Source organism: Saccostrea cucullata, unplaced genomic scaffold, assembly GCF_032062105.1.
Source record: "Saccostrea cucullata isolate Sc308-1 unplaced genomic scaffold, CSIRO_AGI_Scuc_v1 ctg467, whole genome shotgun sequence".
Classification (NCBI taxonomy): domain Eukaryota; kingdom Metazoa; phylum Mollusca; class Bivalvia; order Ostreida; family Ostreidae; genus Saccostrea; species Saccostrea cuccullata.
The window spans coordinates 1-24,749 of NW_026921079.1; the positions used below are offsets into that span (position 1 = coordinate 1).

The 24,749-nt window shown below is 34.3% G+C and overlaps 2 protein-coding genes across 2 annotated transcripts in view; one reads left to right on the top strand and one right to left on the bottom strand.

The window, feature by feature from the left end:
* The first annotated feature begins 4,232 nt into the window (after nt 1-4,232).
* LOC134259118 (dystroglycan 1-like) lies at nt 4,233-8,741 on the top strand. Its single transcript, XM_062741715.1, has 4 exons — nt 4,233-4,288; nt 4,898-5,087; nt 5,530-5,722; nt 6,942-8,741. Exons 2-4 carry the CDS (start codon nt 4,899-4,901, stop codon nt 8,012-8,014), a joined length of 1,455 nt encoding a protein of 484 aa, XP_062597699.1. The 5' UTR covers nt 4,233-4,288; nt 4,898; the 3' UTR covers nt 8,015-8,741.
* A 10,932-nt stretch (nt 8,742-19,673) lies between these two features.
* LOC134259121 (uncharacterized) overlaps nt 19,674-24,749 on the bottom strand; it is a 41,884-nt gene continuing 36,808 nt past the window's right edge. Inside the window, exons 5-6 of the mRNA XM_062741723.1 lie at nt 23,273-24,668; nt 19,674-20,566 (exon numbers count right to left, since the gene is read on the bottom strand). Of these exons, the coding sequence (XP_062597707.1) occupies nt 24,000-24,668 (669 nt within the window). The 3' untranslated portion in view covers nt 19,674-20,566; nt 23,273-23,999. The remainder of the gene's footprint in view (nt 20,567-23,272; nt 24,669-24,749) is intronic.

A 24,749-nucleotide genomic window follows, 5' to 3' on the forward strand; every position in this document is an offset into this window, starting at 1 on the left:
CCAGGCCTCAGGTATGTATCTGGAAGGCAGGCAGTGTGTGTGGGGGGGGGGGGAGATAGAATGTTACAATATTATAACAAATACCATCTGCCGGTATCCCCAGGCCTCACGTATGTACGAGGGTTGGTCCAAAAGTAATGTCACTGTGTCCATATCTTTAATATTTGGGGTCATATTATCAAATATAATGCACCAAAAGATGCATAAACATAAATCTAATCAAAATTGAAAATTTCATTTAATAATGTTCAATTGAATTCTTTTTATAGATGTTTAAAACATTAAACATAGGGAGTGTCGCTGCGTCACAGCTAAACGTCACGTTTTAAAGTTAATATTGTTAGAATGAAAAAAGACAAACACATTTGAAAAAGCATCTAAAAAATCGTCTAATCGTCCAATATTTTAAAAGACAAAATTTACGACATTTTTTTATCTTTAGTAAAAAATTAAATGCAGCATTTGTTTTTTTTTCCATCATAAACAGTATTGTTTATATCTGATGTATTGCAGAAAGGAAATGTCGAAATGGAATAAAATACCGAAACGACTTGTAGTGTATTTTTCCTTCAAAATCGAGAAATCTCAAGTAGAAACAGTTATGATGGTAAATCAAACTCGTAGAGGAAAGAATGTTAACGAGAGACTTGTTCATAGATGGTTTCAGAGATTTTGGGCGGGTAATAGGTAAATAAATGATCATTTAGGGACAAAATACCGAAAAGATAGGAGGTCGGGTGAAAACGTTCAATGGCGTGGACGTTGTCGTAAAAGAGATCAGTGACAGTTTGAGTATTATGAGACACTTTTAAGTTTGTCAAAGAATTTTTATGAAGGATTAAATTATAGATAAAGTGTACAATTGGTGCCAATTGTTCTTAAAGAAAATTAAATAGTTGAATGTTTTGAGAATAACAATTTCTTAATAAAACGATGGGAAGGCGTTTTTAAAAGTGTGTGACGGCGCATATCAGTTTTATGACGTTATTTAGGTGCGGCGACTACCATAATCGCACTTTGTGTTTAATTCGATATTTTGAAAAGTATAAATCATTTTAATTTGAATTTTTCAGGACTGATTTCAAATAAATATAGCTTCCATCATGTAAAATTTTGTTAAATTACGTCGACTAGGAGAATTTTTATCGAAGTTGTGACATTACTTTTGGATCAACCCTCGTATCTAGAGGGTTGTTAATGTAAGGGAGGACAGAATGGTTTGATATTGAAACAAATTCTAGATTCTGGCCTGGAACTTAGATAAGCTCACTTTTGATCTCATTCTCACTTTTTCTAAAGAAATTAACTGTGGAAAAGTGAGACTGAGATCAAAAGTAAGCTTGTCTAAGTTTTATGGCCCCCTGGCCTGGTATCCCCAGGCCTCAGGTATTGAGTTCTGTACAATGAAAAAGAGGTGTCCAAAAATTTAAGATGTCAATATCAAAATTATATAAACATGCATATTAAACTGGTTGAGGCTTAGTAGTACATTGTACTTACATGTATGTCAACAAATATCCCTAGTTGTCAGATACTAAATCATATTAAACACCAATTTGAAAGTTTATTTTTTCCAGGAGCTGTCAAAGGGAATCCTACAGAATCTAGAAATCAATCAGGGCCATGTACAGAACCTACCCCCATTTCTCCACCGGTCAGCGGTCGACATTGTTCATCTGAAGAAGGCCAAGAAGGAGCCGTTTACAATACAGGCGCCATTACCAGACTTCTTCCTTGTTACTAAATATAGACTTCTGAGAGACCAACTGTCCAAGGCAGAATTTTCTGAAAGGTTCAGTTATGTCAGCAAAAAAGCTGGTCCTTCAAAGGAAGAGAGAAACTCGGATAAAGTAAATACTGATCAGGGATGCCAAGAAACTGAACAGAATGAAAAGATTCTTGAATAAAATTTGTTTGAAAAATGTCTTGTAGAACTCCTTTAATATACCTCACCTGTGACTATCGGTTGTTTACGTTTTTTTGAAGGTGCTCTACTATGAAAGGAGACAATCATATGATTGGGGGGGGGGGGGTGCATCGAATAACCAGAGGTACTGAGTCAACACACTGGATCGACCCTTAGGGAATTAAGTTCTCTGTGATTTTAAGGCTGAGTTGCTTCTATATCACTGAGAAGCATCAATCAACTAAATTAAAGCTTCATAAATAGCATTGTCTCAGACCACGGTCTGGAGTCCGCATAACTTCACAACCGCTGCAAATACTGAAATGAAATTCGGTACTAATACAGGTTTATCAGATGAATATCTAGGTGAAGTTTTATTTTGGGTGCGATCGCATCATTTTTGATAGAGTTATGCCCCTTGCACTTAGAAAAATTCCAGTTATTTGCAGTTCACTTTCATTTTCTTCAGAGAGGTAGCACATACTGAAATGAAATTTAGTATACAGATTCATCAGACAAATACCTAAGTGATGTTCTGTTTTGGATTTAATTGCACCGTTTTTGACAGAGAACTTTATGCCTCTTTGGACTTGAAAAAATTCTAATTTTGGGGGAAGGGGGCATATGTAAGTGTTTTAAAAACATATCTTGTTAATTTTTCTACAGTCAGCCCTTGAACTTTTTGACGAATATAGATAGGGTCCCATGGCAATGTTTTGAGTTAGGGGATACATGTAGCATTATGACAGGCATTGCAAACTAAAGGGGGAGGCAAATGAGGACATATTATTTATTTTCCCTTTTGCTTAAAAAACATTCATTTATTTAAATCCATTTATAAAGTTAATTGTTTAAATGCACCTTTGCAAACGAAGGGTTTTGGCTAGCGAAGATGGTTTTATAAAAATATGCAAACGATTTATCCGGAATTTTAAATTGTCTCCATCATCATTTTAAATTTAGTTACCCTTAATAATCTCCGGTTGTGGGCTGCTGATGCTGACAAAGAAAACTTTATTGAGAAAAAAAAATTCTTCGTTTCTTGATCTGTTTCAAACAAAGCAGTAGGCATAACGAGACATTCAAAATACACGGGTAAGTTGGTAAACGTGAGATTGAATATATATGTACATTGTACAGAGTAAACAGTCCAGACGCGTGAATAAAAAATACCTGCAGTTTCTGATACTCTCGGCAGTTTTATCAATAACCCATGGTAAACATAACTTGCCGACTCCTGTGCCATAGTCATGTTTACCATGACCATAGTCTCCAATCCTCATCCTGACTATGATCTCTCTATCATGTGATGCTCTGTATTAGGCACACTGAGGTTTCATTCAACTTGAAAGGGGTTGCAACTTGCAGTATAAAATTTATGGTCGCTAACAGTAATTGGAGAGATCATTTTTAATTTCAAACAGCCTTTTGATTAATCAATAGATTTAGATTCATTCTAAGGAATCTAAGGTGGGAGGATGTAATTAATTACTTTGACATTAGCTTATGTGTTGAACTGTGTGCCCTTACTGATGATGAACGGTACATGATTCTTCTAGGCCGTAAGCCGAACCCCATTCTATCCACCTTCAACCTCTGAAACTACCAGTTACGAAACTTTCGCTGGGTTGTCAATGGGTGTGCCTTTTATAAGCGCAATCTTTCCGCACTGCAAATCTGCCAATGAGGGATGCTTCCAGCTCCTTTATTTCTTATTCCCAAAGTTCATTTATAGATTTTTTGTTCACGCGAGGACATATTTATATATACATGTGTATGAAGTAATGATCCCAAATGATTTTGTGATCTAAAACATTGTAAATAATAAATATATATATACATATGTATATATATTTTTCTATATATATTTATATGTGTGTGTTTGCATGCAATTCATTGTTTATCTCATATGTGATATCCTTTTTTGTGTGTTTGTTCAATTTTCATTAATCACTGTAATAGTGGAAATAAAGAATGAATGAATGAAAAGTTTTCCATTGAGAGGTATTTGTAACGTTTAGCAGACTTAATTATGAAAAGATGTATTTATTGAATGAATTCATGTGAATATAAACTGTATTACATTAATGAATATAAACTGTACAGTATTACATTACTACAGTCACTCTACCATTGGCTCAAACATTCACCTCTGTTGTTGGCTCGAATATATCACAGTGATAAACACGAGAAACTTATATCTGAGTTTTGAGAGAGATATTTACTAAATCAATCCAAAACCATTAATTAAATAATGTTAATTTGAAACAATCCTGCAAATATTACTTTATATACGTTATGTCAAAAATCTTGATGTGAGCCAATTGCAGAGATATCTGAGAGAGGAACAAACTACAATTCTGCTTGGGAGATTATACAACAGTAAGTTAACTAAAGGTAGAAAGGGTTGGTATATGCATTACTGTCACTATATCCTTCTTATTTATTAAATATGAGTGGGAAAGATACTACCGTATATACTCACCTATAAGTCGGTTTTTTGGGAGTCAATATCTGGTCCAAAACTCTGTATCCGACTTATAGGCGAGCTATCAAAACAATAGCTGCAATAATGTAGCCCTCTCCAATTTTTTTTTTTTTTTTTTTTTTTGGGAGAAAAATATCAGATGAACAAAATCGGTGAGGGCTACATTATTGCAGCTATCAAAACAATTGTATTATATGAGGTCAGTCCTTCTGAAATATAAGCTGATTAAATACAACCGACTTATAGGCGAGTATATACAGTAATTAATATATAGTAAGTGGCAGGTGTAATCATGTTTTATAAATGTGTTTGAGATCGATGAAGTAAAACATGTTTACAAACGAATTATTTATGGTATTGGATTACATGTATAAATGAAAACAAAATTGCTCATCCTTTTTATAAACACACTCTACTGTATCTCTTAACACTTAAGAATTTTCTTGATAATAGAAATTATAAATTACACATAAGTGTTAGAAATATATTTTTTTAAATTTTAGAATGAACCTCGGTGTGATTTACATGGCTGTGTTTGGGTGTGTATTGGTCAGCAGTGTATCAGAGACGGAACAGAAAATCATAATATTAACTCCGTCTAGGGCAGAGGCTCATCTCACAGAACGAGTGGAGAAAGATACACAGCAGTTAAACTACACCATATTGTTACCTTCAGGATACCAGACTGCTCTGGTAGTAAACAATTTATAAGGGGCAAGCCTCAACAAATTTAAGATGATATCCAACTAAAAAAGTTGCATGTAATTCACCATTTTTATCAAGACCCTTCCCCTTCTCCCCTCCAAATTAATTGACTGTGATAAATGTTTATATTACAAACAAAACAAACAAAAACTTGTATTTTTAACTCGTAAAATTGTATTCATTTTCTTTGTGAATAAAAAGAGTCATTTCAATTGCCAAATGAATGTTATAAACTACCGGTATTCTGATCAATATGCATTTTAATTTTATGTAATGAAAAATTTTACAACTTTTAAGTTTAGAGCTAAGAAACATATGAAAAACTTCATTGGTTCTGATAAAAAAAAACTTCTCACATGTTTTTAAAATGCTTTAATAGTGATGTTATGTTCTAAGATCTGTACAGGAAGAGATGTACTTAACATTGTAGATAAATAGTTCAGATCCAGATGTATCTGTAACAGAGGATGGGCACATTGAGATAAAGTCCCCCCGTCCTGGGACACAACATCTGACTGTAGCTGTACAGGACCTACAGAACTCTACAGACCTCAACATCACCACACGCTGTCCTACGTTATACACAGACATTTATCTCCATCTCACACAGAAGAAATCTACAGGTACAGGTACAGGCATGTCATTGTCGATGAGCTAAAAATTTTCCACATTTAACAATGCTAGTTCCCCTAATGAATGAGATATCATATACTGTATATGAAGTGTTCAGACTAACTTGCTACTTGACAAATATTTTGCAATGTTCAAGATTAAATCTTATTGCTTCGTGATGAGTTACCCTAAATAGTAGGTGTCTCTTGTATATATTTCTTATCCTGTGTACATAGGATTTCAAATGTTAGTTAAATGAAATTAATAAATAACTGTAGAGCCAACTTTAAAATGTATGTTTGCCTTTGTCTGACTGAGAATGAAAACATTGAGTAGGTAAGCAGGTGAAAATCTATTTTTGTAAGAAAATTTCAATTTCAATCTTATGGTTATTTTTTTTTTAATCTTATATCCAGGAAATGTAAAAGAAAATAATGTACCCCTTAAATTCTTTAAAAAAAAGTTTCAAGTCTTGCCATTTCAGCCAGTCGGCCAGGAGAGGGCAACTAAACATTTCTTAAGAGATGACCTAGCTTTTTATTTAGTGCTTTTGAAAGTGAATTATGCTTTTTTTCCTTAAATTGACATATCTGCAATTACACTTCATGTCCAAATCGTGAAAAAGGTTTTGAAATTTTTAATGTTTTCCAAAAGGAAAGAAATGTATGGCTCACTGAATGGCAGGGTATAACTGTTACACCAGCTTGCTTGAGAATGGTTATAACAAGATTAATATGTGTAAAACTCGTCATAAAGTTAAGAAAGGGTGAATTTTTATGATAAACATTTGCATGTCTGCAGCTGTCATTATAATAAGTATATAGTACATACAGAAATATTGTTCTGCAAAAGTGGCCTACACACTTTTATTTTAGTGTGATTAGTATATATTGATTGTAGATTTTGTCACAGTGTCTCTGCATGTTGCATGACAAGATTGGTTAGATAAAGATATGGTAAAAGCACGAGTGTGAATGGTGAATTACTGGCATGACGTTGGCCCTTGTGTAAATGTATGAAACAGAGAACTCATCAAATTTAAAGTAAGTGATGGAACTGGTTTTACTATTCATTATACTTTTATTATCAGACATTTCAAAACTCAGCAAATAAACTGATTTATAATATCTGTAAGATTATTTGTTTATGTTATTCTTTTGCTCATCAATGATACTTTCTGTATAGAAAAATTATATAAAACACTCTATAAATAAAATGTAAATGTTTCAGGGTTATGTGGAGATCCACCTGCTCTGAAGAAACCAATAGACTACATCTCTCTGACGCCAGGCAAACTTTTTCACATGAAGCTGGATCCTGAATATTTCTATGATGCAGAGGATGGAGACACAAGACAGCTAACTGTTACCATGACAACAGGCTATGGTATTCCATTACCTAGCAACCATTGGATACAATTTGATACTGATGATCAGGTGATTTATGGCTTAGTCCTGAATGAATCTGCTGTGAGAAATGAAGTATTACTGGTGGTAGCAGAGGATTCTTGTGGACAGTCTTCCCATGATGCAGTTGGAGTTGAGATATCTAGGAAATTAAATGAAATGTACACCATTACCAAGCATGGATTTGTGGTGGATTTTTCAGATGACCCTATTTGTCCAGTAAAGGATCTGAGAAACTTGTATGTTTTTGTAGAGGAACTTAAAAATTGGTTCAACATCAGCAGAGAAATATTTATTACTAAAAGAGAAAATTGTTCACTTGTTTTGTTAATGACAGAGGAGAGTGAAACAATAGATATCATTTCTGCTGAAGAAAGCAAAATTTTAGATGAGAAAGGAGAACTTACCAGAGAATTTTCATGCTTCTTTCTGCCAGGGTTCAGGATTACAAAATTTGAACATTTCACACAAAACCATTCACTAGTGGAAGAAACCACAAATATTCCATTCATTCGATTTAAATCAGACATCAACCTTTGGTTTGAGATTGTGCTCCCTGTTATAATCCTACTATCCATCCTTATTGTGATGATCGTCATTGTGTATGTCTGTTGTACAAAGAGGAGGAAGCAGTACCTACTCCACTCAGACAAGCCCATGTTCCTGGAGGAGAGGAGACCCGTCATTTTTCAGACTGAGGTCCCTGTGGAGGACCCCTCTCTTTGTCCCAGGAACCCCACCATTTTGTCACGTGATGACGAGCTGCCTTCATCTGAAGTGGACCTGATCGATCAAAGGTCACTTCCCTCCACCCCCGACTACAACCCTCTCACTACAATACCACCTCCTGTTTATAGGGTACCCCCTCCCTACACCAATAATCATCAGTACTGGTAACGCTAGGTCAATAACAAAGTCAACGCCTGCTTTTAGGGTCTGGTAGTGCTTATTTGATATCCAGTCATTTCATGCCTATATGGTACCTCCTCTGTACACCAATGATCACCAGTAATGGTGACAATAAGACAACAACCAACCTTGAATTTATTTTTTAAAATGCCATTGTTAAATTTGGTGATTTATTAAGCAGAACTTTTGTCATTTACAAGCTCTGTTGATAAGTTATGCTAGGAGGGAAAACCTAGAGAATCTGGTAGCTTCACTTTATGTGAAGTGTGGATATTTGGAATATATTAAATAATGTGATGATATTTCATGGCGATGATGAATACTAGTATTGAGTGACTATGCATCTCCCATGATTGGATATTTAAAATTTGCATAGAATATGTCATCAAAATATACAGTGAAGCCTGTATACTTTCTAGCTGCTTCACTGGCAATGTTTAATTGAAATTTATTCTTCTTTTCTATCGTGTCACACTTTTTAAATACATGTACTAGGCATCATTATTCAATTTTATTGCTGATAAATAATAGAGCTAGGTATTGGCCAAAGATTTCAAATTGCAATCTATATATATATTATGTGATAATTTAACTGTATTTTGTTATGTATAACTTTAATATAATACACACAGAATGTACAACACTGTGATTTTAATACATCTATGCTCTGAAATACATTACACCCATTAAACAGTGTTGTATTATACCATGTATACGAGGGTCATTCAAAAAGTTCGTAGACTTTTGTCATGGCTTTTTAGCTCACCAGAGCCGAAGGCTCAAGTGAGCTTTTCTGATCACATTTTGTCCGGCGTCCGTCTGTCCGTCTGTCTGTCCGTCTGTCTGTCCGTCTGTAAACTTTTCACATTTTCGACTTCTTCTCAAGAACCACTGGGCCAATTATGACCAAACTTGGTACAAAGCATCCTTGGGTGAAAGGGAATTTAAATTGGTAAAATGAAGGGACATATCCCCTCGCAAGGGGAGATAATCAAGAAAAGACAAAAATAGGGTGGGGTCATTAAAAAATCTTCTTCTCAAGAACCACTGGGCCAGAAAAGCTGAAACTTATGTGGAAGCATTCTTGGGTAGTGTAGATTCTAAATTTTTCAAATCATGACCCCCGGGGATTGGGTGGGGCCACAATGGGGAATCAAAGTTTTACAAAGAAATATATAGGAAAAATATTTGAAAATCTTCTTCTCAAGAACCACTGTGCCAGAAAAGCTGAAACTTATGTGGAAGCATCCTGGGATAGTGTAGATTCTAAATTGTTCAAATCATGACCCCCGGGGATTGGGCGGGGCCACAATGGGGAATCAAAGTTTTACATAGAAATATATAGGAAAAATCTTTGAAAATCTTCTTCTCAAGAACCACTGTGCCAGAAAAGCTGAAACTTATGTGGAAGCATCCTGGGGTAGTGTAGATTCTAAACTGTTCAAATCATGACCCCCAGGGATTTGGCGGGGACACAATGGGGAATTTAAGTTTTACATAGAAATATATAGGAAAAAGCTTTGAAAATCTTCTTCTTAATAACAACTGGGCCAGAAAAGCTGAAACTTATTTGGAAGCATCCTGGGGTAGTGTAGATTTCAAATTGTCTAAATTATGAACAGTGGGGTAAGGTGGGGTCACAATATGTATTACAAGGGGTAAATCTAGTAAAGTACAGAATTGTCAAAGCTTCTCAGGTGAGCGATGTGGCCCATGGGTCTCTTGTTTTATTTAACGTCGTATTTAAACCATAACTTTTTTTTATTTAACGTCATACTTAAACCAAATTTGGTATATATAGTTTAACAACAGATTCAAATATTTTGAGCAAAGAAATTGGATTATATTTTGATTTTTTTCAAAATTATCCAAGATTTTAGACAGCAAAAATGGGGTCACGGAGCAGGGTCAAAATTGAGTTATTGACTGATAAATTAACTTTTCATACCTATGGCCATACCTCTTTTAAAATTGTTCTTAAATGAAATAAAACTTATATACTTAAAATTAAGTATTGTTTCATTTCTTCAAAAGCTAAAAGTCAATGTAATACATTGCTCTGTTAAAAGATATCAATTTCAATAGACAGACAGTCTTGATTAAAAAAATCATGACATCAAAGGACGTCAGGGAGCAGCGAGTAGCAATATAATTCTGTTTTGCATTTGGAAACTTTTAAAACAAACTCAAAAATGCTGGATAAACCAGGAAAAATACAAAAATGAGCCGCAATCTAATTAAAATTAGATGTTTGATCCACTCGCATACTCGCTACACTAACTGTAGCGAGTATGCGAGCGGATCTAACATCTAATTTTAATTAGATTGAATGAGCCGTGTATTTGTTTATAATGGAAATGGCAAATTTTGAGGAGTAAAGACTTTAAATTGGGCGATGGCCGCTCCGCAAAGTTCAAAATCTTGTCATGAAACGTGATGTGCGCTTCACTGTTGCGGAACCTGTAAAAGCAGAGATACATGGCAAAGTATTTGAAAGCATTGACAATCTTAAACTATTGTTAGAATACTAGGTGTCAAGTGTTGTGGATATGTTTTAATGAATGAGGAATACGACACAAACCCATGTATAAAAAGAAAAGGCACAATGAGTTTGAGAATTTTTTTTAAACGTTGTTTTTGACGTTACAATGTTTTTTACCGTGCTCCATGGTGACAAAACATGTTGCTTTTAAAATTGGCTAACGTGAGTTCCACTTAATCAAATAGAATGAAACTTCAAAAATTTATATAATATATATTTTTACATGAAAATGTATAGATATTAAATTTTGTAAAAATAATCTGCTGAGGAACATTGTCTGCATATTTTTTTGAGTGACCCTCATACTGTTTGGCTTAAAAGCGACCTTTCTTACATTTTGTTTAAAATTTAATGATGAATCCTAGGCACATTATTTAAACTTATCTGTATACTTTATCTATCTCCCAACCCTTAAGCTTTATAGTCGTCTCTGCGAGTAATAAACTCGCTTGATTAAAATTATTTGTTGGATTGCTGCAAATTCACTTCAAGCGAGTTTATTGCCTGTAGAGACAACTATAAATGGTTCGGAGGTGGATAAAATATACATATCGACTACAGAATGTGTCTAGAATTATAGGGAGTGAAAGGTTGTTGATTGACCAATGCTTGAAGTGGAGAAATTCTTCCCCAAAGTACGCAAAAAGTATTGCGCCGTAAATTGCACGTTTTTTGCATTATCCCACTTCAGACAAATTTGACGATTGCTGATTGGATAAAAGCTGATCACATGACGCCCTGAAATTTTCCGTATTACGTCTCCGTTTCAATATTACGTCTCCGTCAAGGCGTAATATGAAAATCGGGCACGCGATTCCGTTCGAAGCGTTGTTATTGTAAATAAAAATGGCGGCTAAGAAACGGTTATCGTAGGTAGTTTGATTACTTAAATTTCTTGTTACGATATTTTATGTTGATTGTTATTGGATTAAAACGTAATATTTTCATAATATGCACATATATTTTTTTTAAAATATTTAAGAATTAACGTTAGGTCTTCAGCGGGATAAATTCGTTACACAGTCAGTTAGTGACCTAATACGGAATCATACAGGGTGTGAAATGGAAATCCGTATTGGGACTCGGCTTCGCCTCGCCCAATACGGATTTCCATTTCACACCCTGTATGATTCCGTATTAGGTCACTAACTGACTGTGTAACTAATATTACTGGATCTTTAGCGTTGTGGCCAAAAACACATATACCATAACGCTACAAATCTGCAGCTAGAATTGCAGCATCTGAAACCTTGTCTGGTACAATGACACAACACATCAGAAGCATCTTAAGTGCATCTCTGACCAATGTAGGGCATCCTGTGACACTGACGCCAATACCAAGAGTATCACATAAGGCCCCCTAAACTTCGTTTAGGTGTGATACAATAAAATATCTTTTCAAGTTTGTTAGTACGGGAATTAATATTGCAGCTATTATAGAAAAAATAACCCGCTTTTGTTGTTTAATATGCATTTTTACTGCAATAGCTACAACATTAATTCTCGTGCAAACAAAGAAAGCATATGATTTATATATGTTAAAAGTTCAAAATGCTGAAAATGTTACCATCATGCACGACAGACGATGAAAACTGAAAGCAATTGTCTACTTGTATGACTCGGGTAACTTAATTAACGTTAAAATTAAAACAGAAGCTTAAGGAAATGGAGATAACGCACAGTATTCAATATCAAAGTCCATAAAACAATACACAAGAAAACTTTGATGTAACCATCAATTGTCGCCCGGGAAATATATAAAGTAAACAATGAAAATAACCGCATCGATGTGGGTGAAAAGGCATGCGTCTAATTGATAGAGACCATAGTTGCGAATATTTTGAAAACTTATAGTCGGATAAAAATCAAACTAAAACGATACCATTTTAAACTTATTCATTTCCTCAAGTAAAAATTGGCTTCATAAAATATAAATTGAAGTTAGACACATGTATCACCTATATTCAAAAATGTATTATTTTTCAGTTTTAGGATTATATAACCTGAACTGTGCGGAGTACGTTTTTATGCGAGGAGTAAAATTCGATGTTCTAAAAAAAGGGATCTGTCGTTTTTTCGATAGTAAATGATACGCAACTTTAAATATTAAATATGTAAAACATATATATTTTTACAGATTCACTTTACGGAAGTAAATATGCTATATATATTGTAATTTATAAACAGAAAGAACGTTCTGAAAAACAATCTATTCAATGTTTAGAAAACTTTAAGTTCTAAATAACTACTCCCACCCCAATCCCCATACACCAACACTTAAACTTATATGTATAGAGCAGCCCGGTCCTCCGGGCTGCAATAACTGGAGCAGAGCAAGTTTTACACAGACCTCTAAAACACCAGAAGTGGGATCAGGTGCCATGGAGGAGTGAGAATCTCCTGTCGACTAGTCAAACAGACTGAAGAATGAAAAATTCGAATAAAATCATGCAAATTTAGATATTTGATAAGTTGACATTAAAATATTGTCAAAACACCTCCATATCTTGAATATCGTTCAACAAGTTTTTGCTCAGGTACCATTAAATTAGGTTTTCAGCATAGTCAACATTTAAACCAATTGTCCTTGCAATATGTATCAATGCATCGAAACAAAATGCTTGAATGAAAACTCATTTTAACAGTAGTTCAAAAACAGTTATTTTAAATTCCCACAACCCCATGTCCTGTATATTTTAAAAAAAACCATTTACACATTAGTTTAATTACATGTATCATATCCAATATGTAAAATCAATCTGTTGAGAATGTAAATTTGATATAGTATGTTGTAAAAAAAAAAAACCCATCATATCCACATTAGTTTAATTACTTGTATCATATCCAATATGTAAAATCAATCTGTTTAGACGGTAAATTTGATCTAGCTTTACTTTGAATATTCTACACAGAATTTTTAAGTTAATAGGTTCAATTTGCTGCTTCTTTCTTTTCATGCTTCAATATGTTTTTGATTTCTTGCACTTCTGACACGACGTCTTGCACATTTCACATAACTATCTTCACTATTTCATACCGACTTTTCATTTTAACCTTTTCTATTATAACGTCTTCATCTTCCTCTTTTAAGGTCAGTTTTTTAATGGAATTAAGATCATTACAGTACTTCTCAAGTTTTCCAGTCTTCTTCAGATACCTGACATCATTAACCACGTGTCATCAAATTCTGTCTGAGGAATGGAGGCTGAACTCACGTGTGCAGTCAAACTGTTTCGGATTATTCTGATTTGCTCGACATCATCACCCACTCTTATCTCTCCTGCTGTAGGCATACTGTTTCCTCCCCATTTTCCTTTTGTTGGTTTAGGGATCTTTAAAAACGTTTCTAATCAGCACATAGATTAATGAAATATCAAAATTCTTATATCCAGAGCTTGTAGCTGTTTTCAAGAGATCTTCTTGATCTAAGCGTAATGTTATATAAATTGATGACATCTCCACTGTGTTATAAAGAAGGAAAGTGTGTATATCCCACTCAAACAAATCTCTGTATACCTGATTTAACACGTCGTTTGTTGGCATTTCCAGCTTTGCAAATCTTGATCAGTCTGCAAGTTTTGGAATAATTATCCAGCCCTTTCAGAGATGATGATGAAAATGTTTAAAATACCTCGAAATTGTATTGAATGCCGAGTCCTCCAAACACCAAAATGAATTAAAAGTTTTTCTAACTGGGTCTCAAAATTAAAATCCAACGACCCAATGTCTTGTATTTTTACAAAAATCAGTGAATGTTAATATAATAAAAGTCATATAAAATCATTCTTCTTTGATTGTGATGTTAATATAGTTTAATTAAGTTATAAAAAACACAATCCAAAGCGAAAAAAGGAAAATCAAAATTCCTTTTTTAAACCCAACATTTCAAATCTTAAGCCATTTTAGGCTACAATATCATTAAATGCAGCTCCTTCAGTTTTTTTTTTGCTATAGAAAAACCCGAACAAGAGGCCCATGGGCCACACTGCTCACCTGAGCACTAAGGGTAGGAAAATGTAGAAATTTTATTGTAAAGTTTAAATCCAAAAGTGACCCATGGCCAATTATGGATTTGCTATTTTTTAGAAAATGATTTTTAAAGAATTTTCCTATATATTTCTATGTAAAACTTCAGCCATTTTGGCCCCATCCTTCCCTGGGGGTCATAATTTGAACAAACTTGAATTTACACTACCTGAACATGCTTCCATATATAAATATGATGAATTATGGCTTTGTCATTCTTGAGAAGAAGATTTTTAAAGAATTTTCCTATATATTTCTATGTAAAACTTTGGTTGGCCATTTTGGCCCCGCCCTACCCCCAGGGGTCATGATTTGAACAAACTTGAATCTACACTACCAGAGTATGCTTCCATATAAATTTGATGAATTATGGCTTTGTCATTCTTGAGAAGATTTTTTTATTTTTTTTTTTAGAATTTTTCCTATTTATATATTTCTATGTTAAACTTTATCGGCCATTTTGGCCCCGCCCTACCTCCGGGGTTCATGATTTAAACAAACTTGAATCTACACTACCTGAGCATGCTTCCATATAAATATGAATTATGGCTTTGTCATTCTTGAGAAGAAGATTTTTAAAGAATTTACCTATATATCTCTATATAAAACTTTGGTCGGCCATTTTCGCCCCGCCCTACCCCCGGGGGTCATGATTTGAACAAACTTTACTCTGTCCCTTTGAAACTTTTAAATAGTCTTCTTGAAAAGACCAAGGAACATCCAAATTTAGATTCCTCGACACCTGAATATAGGCTCGGTTCTGTGATTATGGATATTGCACATCATAGGCTTTTTAAACCCGCACGTTTCACGGAAGAAAATGCAGCTAAAACAATCCGTCTTTTCCTTAAACTTCAATATGCCAATAAAGGAATTGACGCGGTAAATATTAGTAATATTCTTAATCACAAAAGGGTCCAGTCTTATATTCCACCATATTTCAAGTTAAAGACTACGCCTTGTATTTCCTACAAATATACATCGACCATTGCTTCCAAACTTTTCAATTACAAAAATACTTTACATGGCCTGGATATCGACTATCTAAAAAATAATCCCCTTTCGTGTTCATGTTCTTCTTCGCCCTATAACTATAGTCCTGCTGGACACGTTATTACAGGTGACGTAAATATAGTTCGTAATGAGGACCTTAAATCACTTATTTTAAAAGGTCCTAAATATAGGGAACCCCGATCCTTCAACTGGCGTCAGAATTTCATAAATATTATGGATTCTGTTGAAAATTACGCCAGACGATGGGCTAGATATGAAAAAGAAGACATTGACACCTTGTCAGAATGGATTAAATGTATCAGATCCATGTTAAAGTCACGTATTAAAAGATTGAGGGGCAAAATGAAAACCATCTATCCTTCTGTGTTCAATAAACCAGAAGTGAAAAAAGAATTAGATAGATTACACGATCAGTACGTACTGGTTCCTGCCGACAAAGCAGGTAACAACATTGTCTTCGTTTGTAAGGCTCATTATATAAATTGCATTTTAGAAGAACTTGGATTTAATTCCACGAGTGGTAATCCTACTTATACATATACTACTCTTTCTAAGGAAGAAATTCTTCAAAATCACCTGTCAGTTTTGAATACTTTTAATATTCCACAGAGCCAAAATGAACTTGAACTACCTTATATATATTGGATTCCGAAACTTCATAAGAATCCTTACAAACAAAGATACATTGCAGGTTCCAGTAAATGTTCAACCAAGCCTCTTTCGTTACTTCTCACTAAAATATTGACAGTAGTGAAGGAAAAACTTCAAGAGTACTGTACAACTATATATTCAAGAAGTGGTGTAAATCAGATGTGGATACTTAAAAATTCTAAAGAACTTTTGGACAATTTGAAATCACAAGACTTTACAAAAATCAACAGCATAAAAACTTACGACTTTTCAACTTTATACACAACAATTCCGCACGACAAATTAAAATCCAGGCTTTTTGATATCATTGACAGCTGCTTCTTCAACAAAAATGGAACTCGTAAGTTTACTTACCTCGTCATTGGTCATTTGAAAAATTATTTTGTTAAAACAGATTCTGATTGTACACATAAGTACTCTGAAGTTGACATCAAGAAGATGCTTGAGTTTCTGATTGACAATATCTATGTGGTTTTTGGAGACCAGGTATTCCAACAATCTATTGGAATTCCCATGGGTACAAATTGCGCTCCGTTATTAGCAGACTTATTTTTATATTCATATGAAGCAGAATTTATTCAAATTTTTTGCGTGAAAAGAAAAAAACACTTGCTGTGGCCTTCAACTCGACATTTAGATATATCGTCAATTAATAATGATAATTTCCATTCCTACGTCGACACGATATATCCTGGTGAGCTTGAGATAAAAGATACCACAGAATCCAACACTTCTGCTTCATACTTGGATATTTTACTTGAAAAAGACACAAATGGTAATCTAACAACCAAGCTATATGATAAACGTGATGACTTTAACTTTTCTATCGTCAACTTCCCTTACTTATGCAGCATTATACCTTCATCACCTGCATACGGAGTATTTATATCTCAGTTGATTCGATACGCAAGAGCATGCTCTACGTATGAACAATTTCTTAAACGAGGTAAATTATTGACAAGCAAGTTGATGAAACAAGAATATCAACAGTCTCGTTTAAAGTCATCATTTCGTAAATTCTATGGTCGATACAATGACCTTGTCAGCAAATACAATTTATCATTGAATGAAATGCTGACTGACGTTTTTCATACCAATTGTTAGTCCATTATTTATACACTGAATTGACTACGGATTTTTTTTCCGTTATTTCCTGATTATGACAATGAGCACACGGCGGGTGTGACCGGTCGGCAGGGGATGCTGACTCCTCCATGGCACCTGATCCCACCTCTGATGTTTCGGAGGTCAGTGTTTGCTCTGCTCTTATTTTGTATATTTGTTTAATGGACGTTGAGATTGAATACTGTTCGTTATTTCCGCTTCCATTGAAATGTCTTCGATTGACCTCTTTAATATTACAATTCGTCACGTGATGTCCACCTGCGAGGGTACTCGTGAAAACAGTTACATTGTATTCTTCGCCCTGACCTCGATCTAAATCATGTCTTTGAGTGTGTTTTGTTGCTGTTTTCAGAGTTTAGCAAATTAAAAATTGTTTTAATTTTGCGTTTCATCTCATTTTTAAAATAATTTTATATTGACATCGCTGTAAAATGCTAAACACGTATTCGAATTTTTGGAAAGAGAGAGGGATAGAGAGAGAGATGTCAACAATGATAGCCCCGCCTCGATAGCCCCGCCTCCTATAAATATTGATTGTGTGACATAAAAACCACTCCGGGTACATGTCGAATTCCGGAAGACGACACTCAAGTATCGTTGCTTCAATTTTGATACACGACAATAGGGCATTGTTTTGGCAGAAATGTTCCGCATAATATAACCAAGTATATGTTGCTCTTTTAATTGCACATAATTTATTTTGGATTCACTTCATATACAGATTGTAAGAGGAGTTGCAAAAAAATCCAAAATAGGGCGTTAAGTCCACCCATTCTTTGGTTTAATTTGGCCCAGCGGTTCTTGAGAAGAAGTCGAAAATGTGAAAAGTTTACGGACAGACAGACGGACAGACAGGCAGACAGACAGACGGACACCAGACAAAATGTGATCAGAAAAGCTCACTTGAGCCTTTGGCTCAGGTGAGCTAAAAATTCAAACTTTGCGATCCTTTATTCTTTAACTTGTGAGGAACATTCCTCTCCCAGTTCCAAATGAACTCTACACGTACCTGAATCTTTAGGCCAGAGTTATTTTATCTTTAGGTTTACGGATTTTTTCAACCAAAATGTCCATTGGGTGGCGACAAAATAAAAATAAAAATAATTTGAAACTTCTTTCAAACGGAACATCGATATCGCTGATTTTAAAAAACACAACCACCCATATTTTGAATTGGTAAAAATCAGAGAATCAAATAAAGGGAACTAAAAATAATTTTACTGAAAGGTTAACTTCAGATATTATTTGAAATCATTAAAAAAAAAAGTCTTTTAAATATTAAAGATGTTGATCATGGAATATTGGGAGCATGCTTATTTATTTAATTTTTTTTTACAAAAAAAAAAAAAAAACCCAACTTATTTACTTTGATTTAGATTCATAATCTTGTAAACTAAATTATATTGATTATCAATACAAAGTTCCATATTATCTTTACGTCTTTTAGTAAAACCCTACAATGTTGCCTATTTCCTTTTTTCCTTTTATTAGCATGACCTTATATCTACCAATGGCGGTCAAAGTAAAATGTCAACATCAAAGGCATGTATCTGGGACCTATAACCATGATAACAAGCTATTTGTTTGGTTATATCGATATTTTCTTTGTTTCATACACTTATCAGAAAAAGTTTAGCATGTCACCATGTGTCTGGGTTTGGGGAATAAATTCAAGTTGAAAAAAACGTACATAGTCTTTGTGTGCAATTTCTATAATGTTTGTCCAGTTTCAACATATTAATCATGTTAATACCTTATTTTTGAATTGGAAGAAAAATATTACCAATGAAAAAAATAGCGAAGTTATGTCATTGAAACAGCTGATATTTGGTGGTTATTTTTATTTCCATAAAAATCACAGAAGATTATGTTTTTAACGGGACTCTTTGGAAAGAAATATTGCATCTCCCATAGTTTGCTTTTCTTTCATTCTCTGTGAAAAGTTTCTGGACATCGTGCTATCTTCAAGATATTTTGACCGCACTTCAAAATAAAAACATGCTTGCCGCCATGTTTACACGTTTTTGTTTATGTGGTCACTGAAACGTTTGAAAGAATGACACGTTTTAGTACATGTTTGGGACTCAGACGTGTTATAAATATAAGAACCCTGATGATCAGGCATGAATTTTCCGGAAAATTATCGAAAGTGGTGATAAAATCCATTATTTTTATTTTCCAGAACCTGAAAAAATCGGGTCGGCGGATCCGTAAACCGAAAGATATAATAACTGTGGCCTTAGCAAGAAAAAAACTGTGACTGTGAGGAACGTTCCTCTCCTAATTTCAAGTGAACTCAAGATATACATGAGTCTTTAACAAAAACCTGCGAGGAAAATACGTTCCTCTCCCAATTACAAGTGAACTCATTATATAAATGAATCTTTAACAAAAAAATCTTGCGAGGAACGTTCCTCTCCCAATTTCAAATGCATTAATGGATAAACATAAATAACAAAAAATAAATATGACATATTGACATTAAATGTGTCATTCATCAAATTTCATTTCTTTGCATGACATACACAAAGTACAATTCATTTATAAGATTGACTTTAAATACTTCACATGGATGTCAATCCAGTAATTGTTTGTAATAAGTCATTGTTGGTTCTTCTCAAAGCTATGAGCAAATGCTATTGTAAATTCAGTTAGCGCAAGAAATGTAAGATAAAAAAATACAAGTTAATAAAACACACAACAGATTGCACTGGCATGTCAAAATGAAACTATGTAATGGTAGCGGAGACCAATACTGATGGTTCCAATACTATTGTCACTACTTATTAGTGGCATATTAATATAGAATTTCTTATGTCTTAATTTTCAAATATTTTCTTTAGCTTATCTCTAATGTAGCCAGGCAAGATTTTATCGCTGATAAACTTAAAACTACATGCCACCCTATTCCTAGGGATGCTATCTGGAGCACACCCTTCAAAGTCTGGATTGGGTATCCAACTGGTGATGTAGCTCCCCTGCAGCCATGACACTTTAATCTTTGCTTTAGCAACTTCATTTGTCAAGGCCAACCATGGCTCTCCATCCACATCTTTTTGACGAATTGGTGTAATGGCCACAACCCTGCCTACGTGTAGGTCCTCCTATCCCTCCTTAAACTCGATTCATCCTTGGCTGTTTTTTTTTCATCACTGGTAAAGTATCTTCTCTGAAATCCACTGCTTTATAAATGAAAAACAAGAGGCCCAAGGGCCTTGAATAGCTCTTCTGATAAATTGTACAATTTATTACTTCTATTAGAAGCCTCCAACTCCTTAAGAATCATAAGACCCAAAATGCATCAACTTACAAAGTTTGATAATATTTAGCCAGTTAAGACTGAAGATATTATAATATAATTATCAAATACCATAAGTAGGTCAAAGTGATCTACCTTTTGACTGGAATTTTCTGAGGACTCAAGATACATTAATGGAAAAAGACTGATGATTCCAATTAAATAAGTACCCTAGATATTCAAAAGTAGGTCACCATGACCTACTTTTTGGTCAACAATCTCTGAAAACCCAAGATGCATAATCTGACAAAGTTTAACAATTCTAAGCCAATTAGTTCCAGAGATAATTAAATAAAGCCATCAAATGTCAAAAGTAGGTCATGGTGACCTACTTTTTGGACGACGTTATCCAAACATCCAAGATGCCTAAACTGAGAAAATTTGCTGATTCTAAGCCAATAAGTACCTGAGATAATCAAAAGTAGGTCACGTGACCTACTTCTTGTTGGACATTCAATGAAACCGTAAGATGCCTCAACTGACAAAGTTTGATGATTCTGAGCCAATAAGTACCAGATATAATCAAATATAGCCAAAAAATGTCAAAAGTAGGTCACAGTGACCTACTTTTTAGTCGACGTTCTCCGAAAACCAAAGATGTCTAAACTGACAAAGTTTGATGATTCTAAGCTATTATGTACCTGACATATTCAAAACTAGGTCACAGTGACCTAGTTTTTGGTCCACCTTCTCCGAAAACCCAAGGTGGCTAAACTGACAAAGTTTGATGATTCCTAGCTAATATGTACTTGAGATATTCAAAAGTAGGTGAATGTGACCTACTTTTTAGTCGTCACTCTCCGAAAACCCAAGATGCATTATCTGACAAAGTTTGATGATTTTAGGTCAATAAAATTTAGAGAGACTTAAATATAGCCACAAAATGTCAAAAGTAGGTCACTATGCCTACTTTTTGACCGTTTTTGACCTACTTTTTGGTCGTCACTCTCCGAAAACTACATATGCAGCCACTCACAAAGTTTGATGATTCTAAGCCAATAAATGCCTAAAATACTGAAATATAGCCATAACAATCTCGATAGTAGGTCATCGTGACCTAAATTTTGGTTGACATATTTTCAAAGACCCAAGATGCATCTACTGACCAAGTTTGATGATCGTAGGTCTGAAGGTAATCAAAATATGAGTTTTAAACAATTTGAAAATAAATGTCGGCAAAATTCAAAAAGTAGGTCACAGTTACCTACTTTCTTATAAATATGTTTTAAGGTCCCTAGATGCATCAAAGTACAAGACTTGATGATTCTAAACCTCCCAGTGTCTGAAATAATGGGATTTAATGTTTTTAAAAGGATAAGTCATCAAGTTCAAAAAGTAGGTCACAGTGACCTACTTTTAAGTTGATATTGTTCAAAGACCCAAGATGCATCAACTGACAAAGTTTGATGATTATAGGCCTTAAAGTGTCCAAAATATGCCTTCAATCAATTTGAAAACAAATCCCTGCAAAATTTTAAAAGTAGGTCATCGTGACCTACTTTTGAGTTAACATGATGTGAAGTACTAAGATGCATCAACTTACAAGATTAAATGATCCTAGTCCTTATATTAAGCAAAATATAAACTTTTTTAATTAAATGTGAATTTAGGTCAACTTTGAATTGACCTTGAGACCACGCCCTAGGTTACCCAGGGTTATGCCTTAAACAATTTTTTACCTTCAACATATCCTGATCCTTGTATGTAAGTTTGGTGAAAATCTGCCTGGTGGTTCTGGAGAAGAAAATTTTTTAGCAACCAGTACTTTTGGTTTTGTTTTCCTGATTATCTCCCCTTGTTTTAGGGTCCCAACCCTTATTTTAGTATAAATGGTAGCTCGTGGACCAAGGATACCTTGTGACAAATTTGGTACTGATTGACCAACGGGTTCTTGAGTCATTGTCCATATTCTAAAAAGTTAACACACACCGCACAAATGGCCATAGCATTAGCTCTTTGAGCCTTTGGCTCAGAAGAGCTAAAAAATGCAATAAAAGGCATTCTTTAATTGAAAAAACCCTTGAATTCCTTATTATTGTCCAAACCTGTCAGAGGAGATCATTTGCTGAACAATTTAGAAATTTTCTGACACAGTTAATATTGAGATTTTTAATTTTTTTTTTGGGGAGGGGGGGGGGGTATATTTAAATGTAAAACATAATGCCCTGGAGCCATGATTTGTGCAATTCAGAATCTACACTACCCCAGGAAGGTTCATCTTTCCTGACCCAGTCTTCCCCTTATATTTGAATGTTAAACTTAGATTCCCTATTTTGACTTGGGGGGGGGGGATCACATTTGTCACATTTTGAACAATCTAGGGTGTGCATTACCTCATGAGCTTCTACATAAGTAACAAGAGGATCATAACTTGACCTAGATAGTCATCTGACTAATTTGTATACTAATTAAATTCCATTCCAATATGTGCAACCTCTCCAAATAAAATGAACAGAAACTGCAAAAATATGGAATTTTTAGTTTGTTACCATTTCAAGCTTTGCAAATCTTGATTGGTCAGCATGTTTTGGAATAATTATCCAATTATGGAATAATTATTCAGAGATGACGATGAAAATGTTTAAAATACCTCGAAATTGTATTGAATGTCGAGTCCTCCAAACACCAAAATAAGTTAAGTCTTTCTAACTGGGTCTCAAAATTAAAATCCAACAACCCTGTCACCCAATGTCTTTCCAGTGAAGGTTTCCAATCTTTGGCAGACATCTCTCCTGCTGTAGGCATACTGTTGCCTCCCCATTTTTCTTTTGTTGGCTTAGGGATCTTTGTGCAAATTTTTCTGATCAACATATACATCAATGAAATATCAAAATATATCCAGAGTTGGTAGCTGTTTTCAAGAGATCTTCTTGATCTGAGCGTAATGTTTTATACGTTGATGACATCTCCACTGTGTTATAAAGAAGGAAAAAGTGTAATTACCACTCAAGCACATCCCTGTACGCATGATTTAACACGTCCTTTGATGCCATTTCCAGCTTTGCAAATCTTGATCAGTCTGCAAGTTTTGGAATAATTATCCAGCCCTTTCAGAGATGATGATGAAAATGTTTAAAATACCTCGAAATTGTATTGAATGCCGAGTCCTCCAAACACCAAAATGAATTAAAAGTTTTTCTAACTGGGTCTCAAAATTAAAATCCAACGACCCAATGTCTTGTATTTTTACAAAAATCAGTGAATGTTAATATAATAAAAGTCATATAAAATCATTCTTCTTTGATTGTGATTTCAATATAGTTTAATTAAGTTATAAAAGTATTCCCAACAGCGTTCTACGTGTAGTATTCTTAACCTTAATTCGAAGCATCTTTTGTTTCAGGCTTTGATATTGTCTTTTTAATTTCTTGTACATCTGACATCACCGCCTTCATCATTTCATACTGACTTTCCATTTTAACTTTTTCTATAATAGCATCTTCCTCTTCCTCCTTTAAAGTCAATTTTTGAATGCTATTAAGATCATCTAAGTACTTCTTTCCAGTGAAGGTTTCTAGTCTTTTGCAGATATCTGACATCATCAACCACGTGTCATCGAATTCTGTCTGAGGGGTGGAGGCTGAGCTCACGTGTGCAGTCAGAGAGTTTCGGATTATTCTGATTCGCTCCACATCATCACCCACCCTTATCTCTCCTGCTGTAGGCATACTGTTGCCTCCCCATTTTCCTTTTGTTGGTTTAGGGATCTTAGAACCAATGTTTCTGATCAACATATAGATTAATGAAATATCAAAATTCTTATATCCAGAGCTTGCAGCTGTTTTTAAGAGATCTTCTTGATCTGAGCGTAATGTTTTATAAATTGATGACGTCTTCACTCTGTTATAAACTAGGGAAGGGTGTATTTCCCACTCAAGCACATCTCGGTATGCCTGATTTAACACATCGTTTGTTGCCATTCCAAGCTTTGCAAATCTAGATCGGTCTGCCAGAATGTGTCTAGTGCTAGAATTGTTTGCCTCTTTCTGAAATATAATGAAATTAAACTTGATAAAGCAACATAATTAAAATAAAATTTTAGGTATACACTCAAGAAAAAAAAAAGC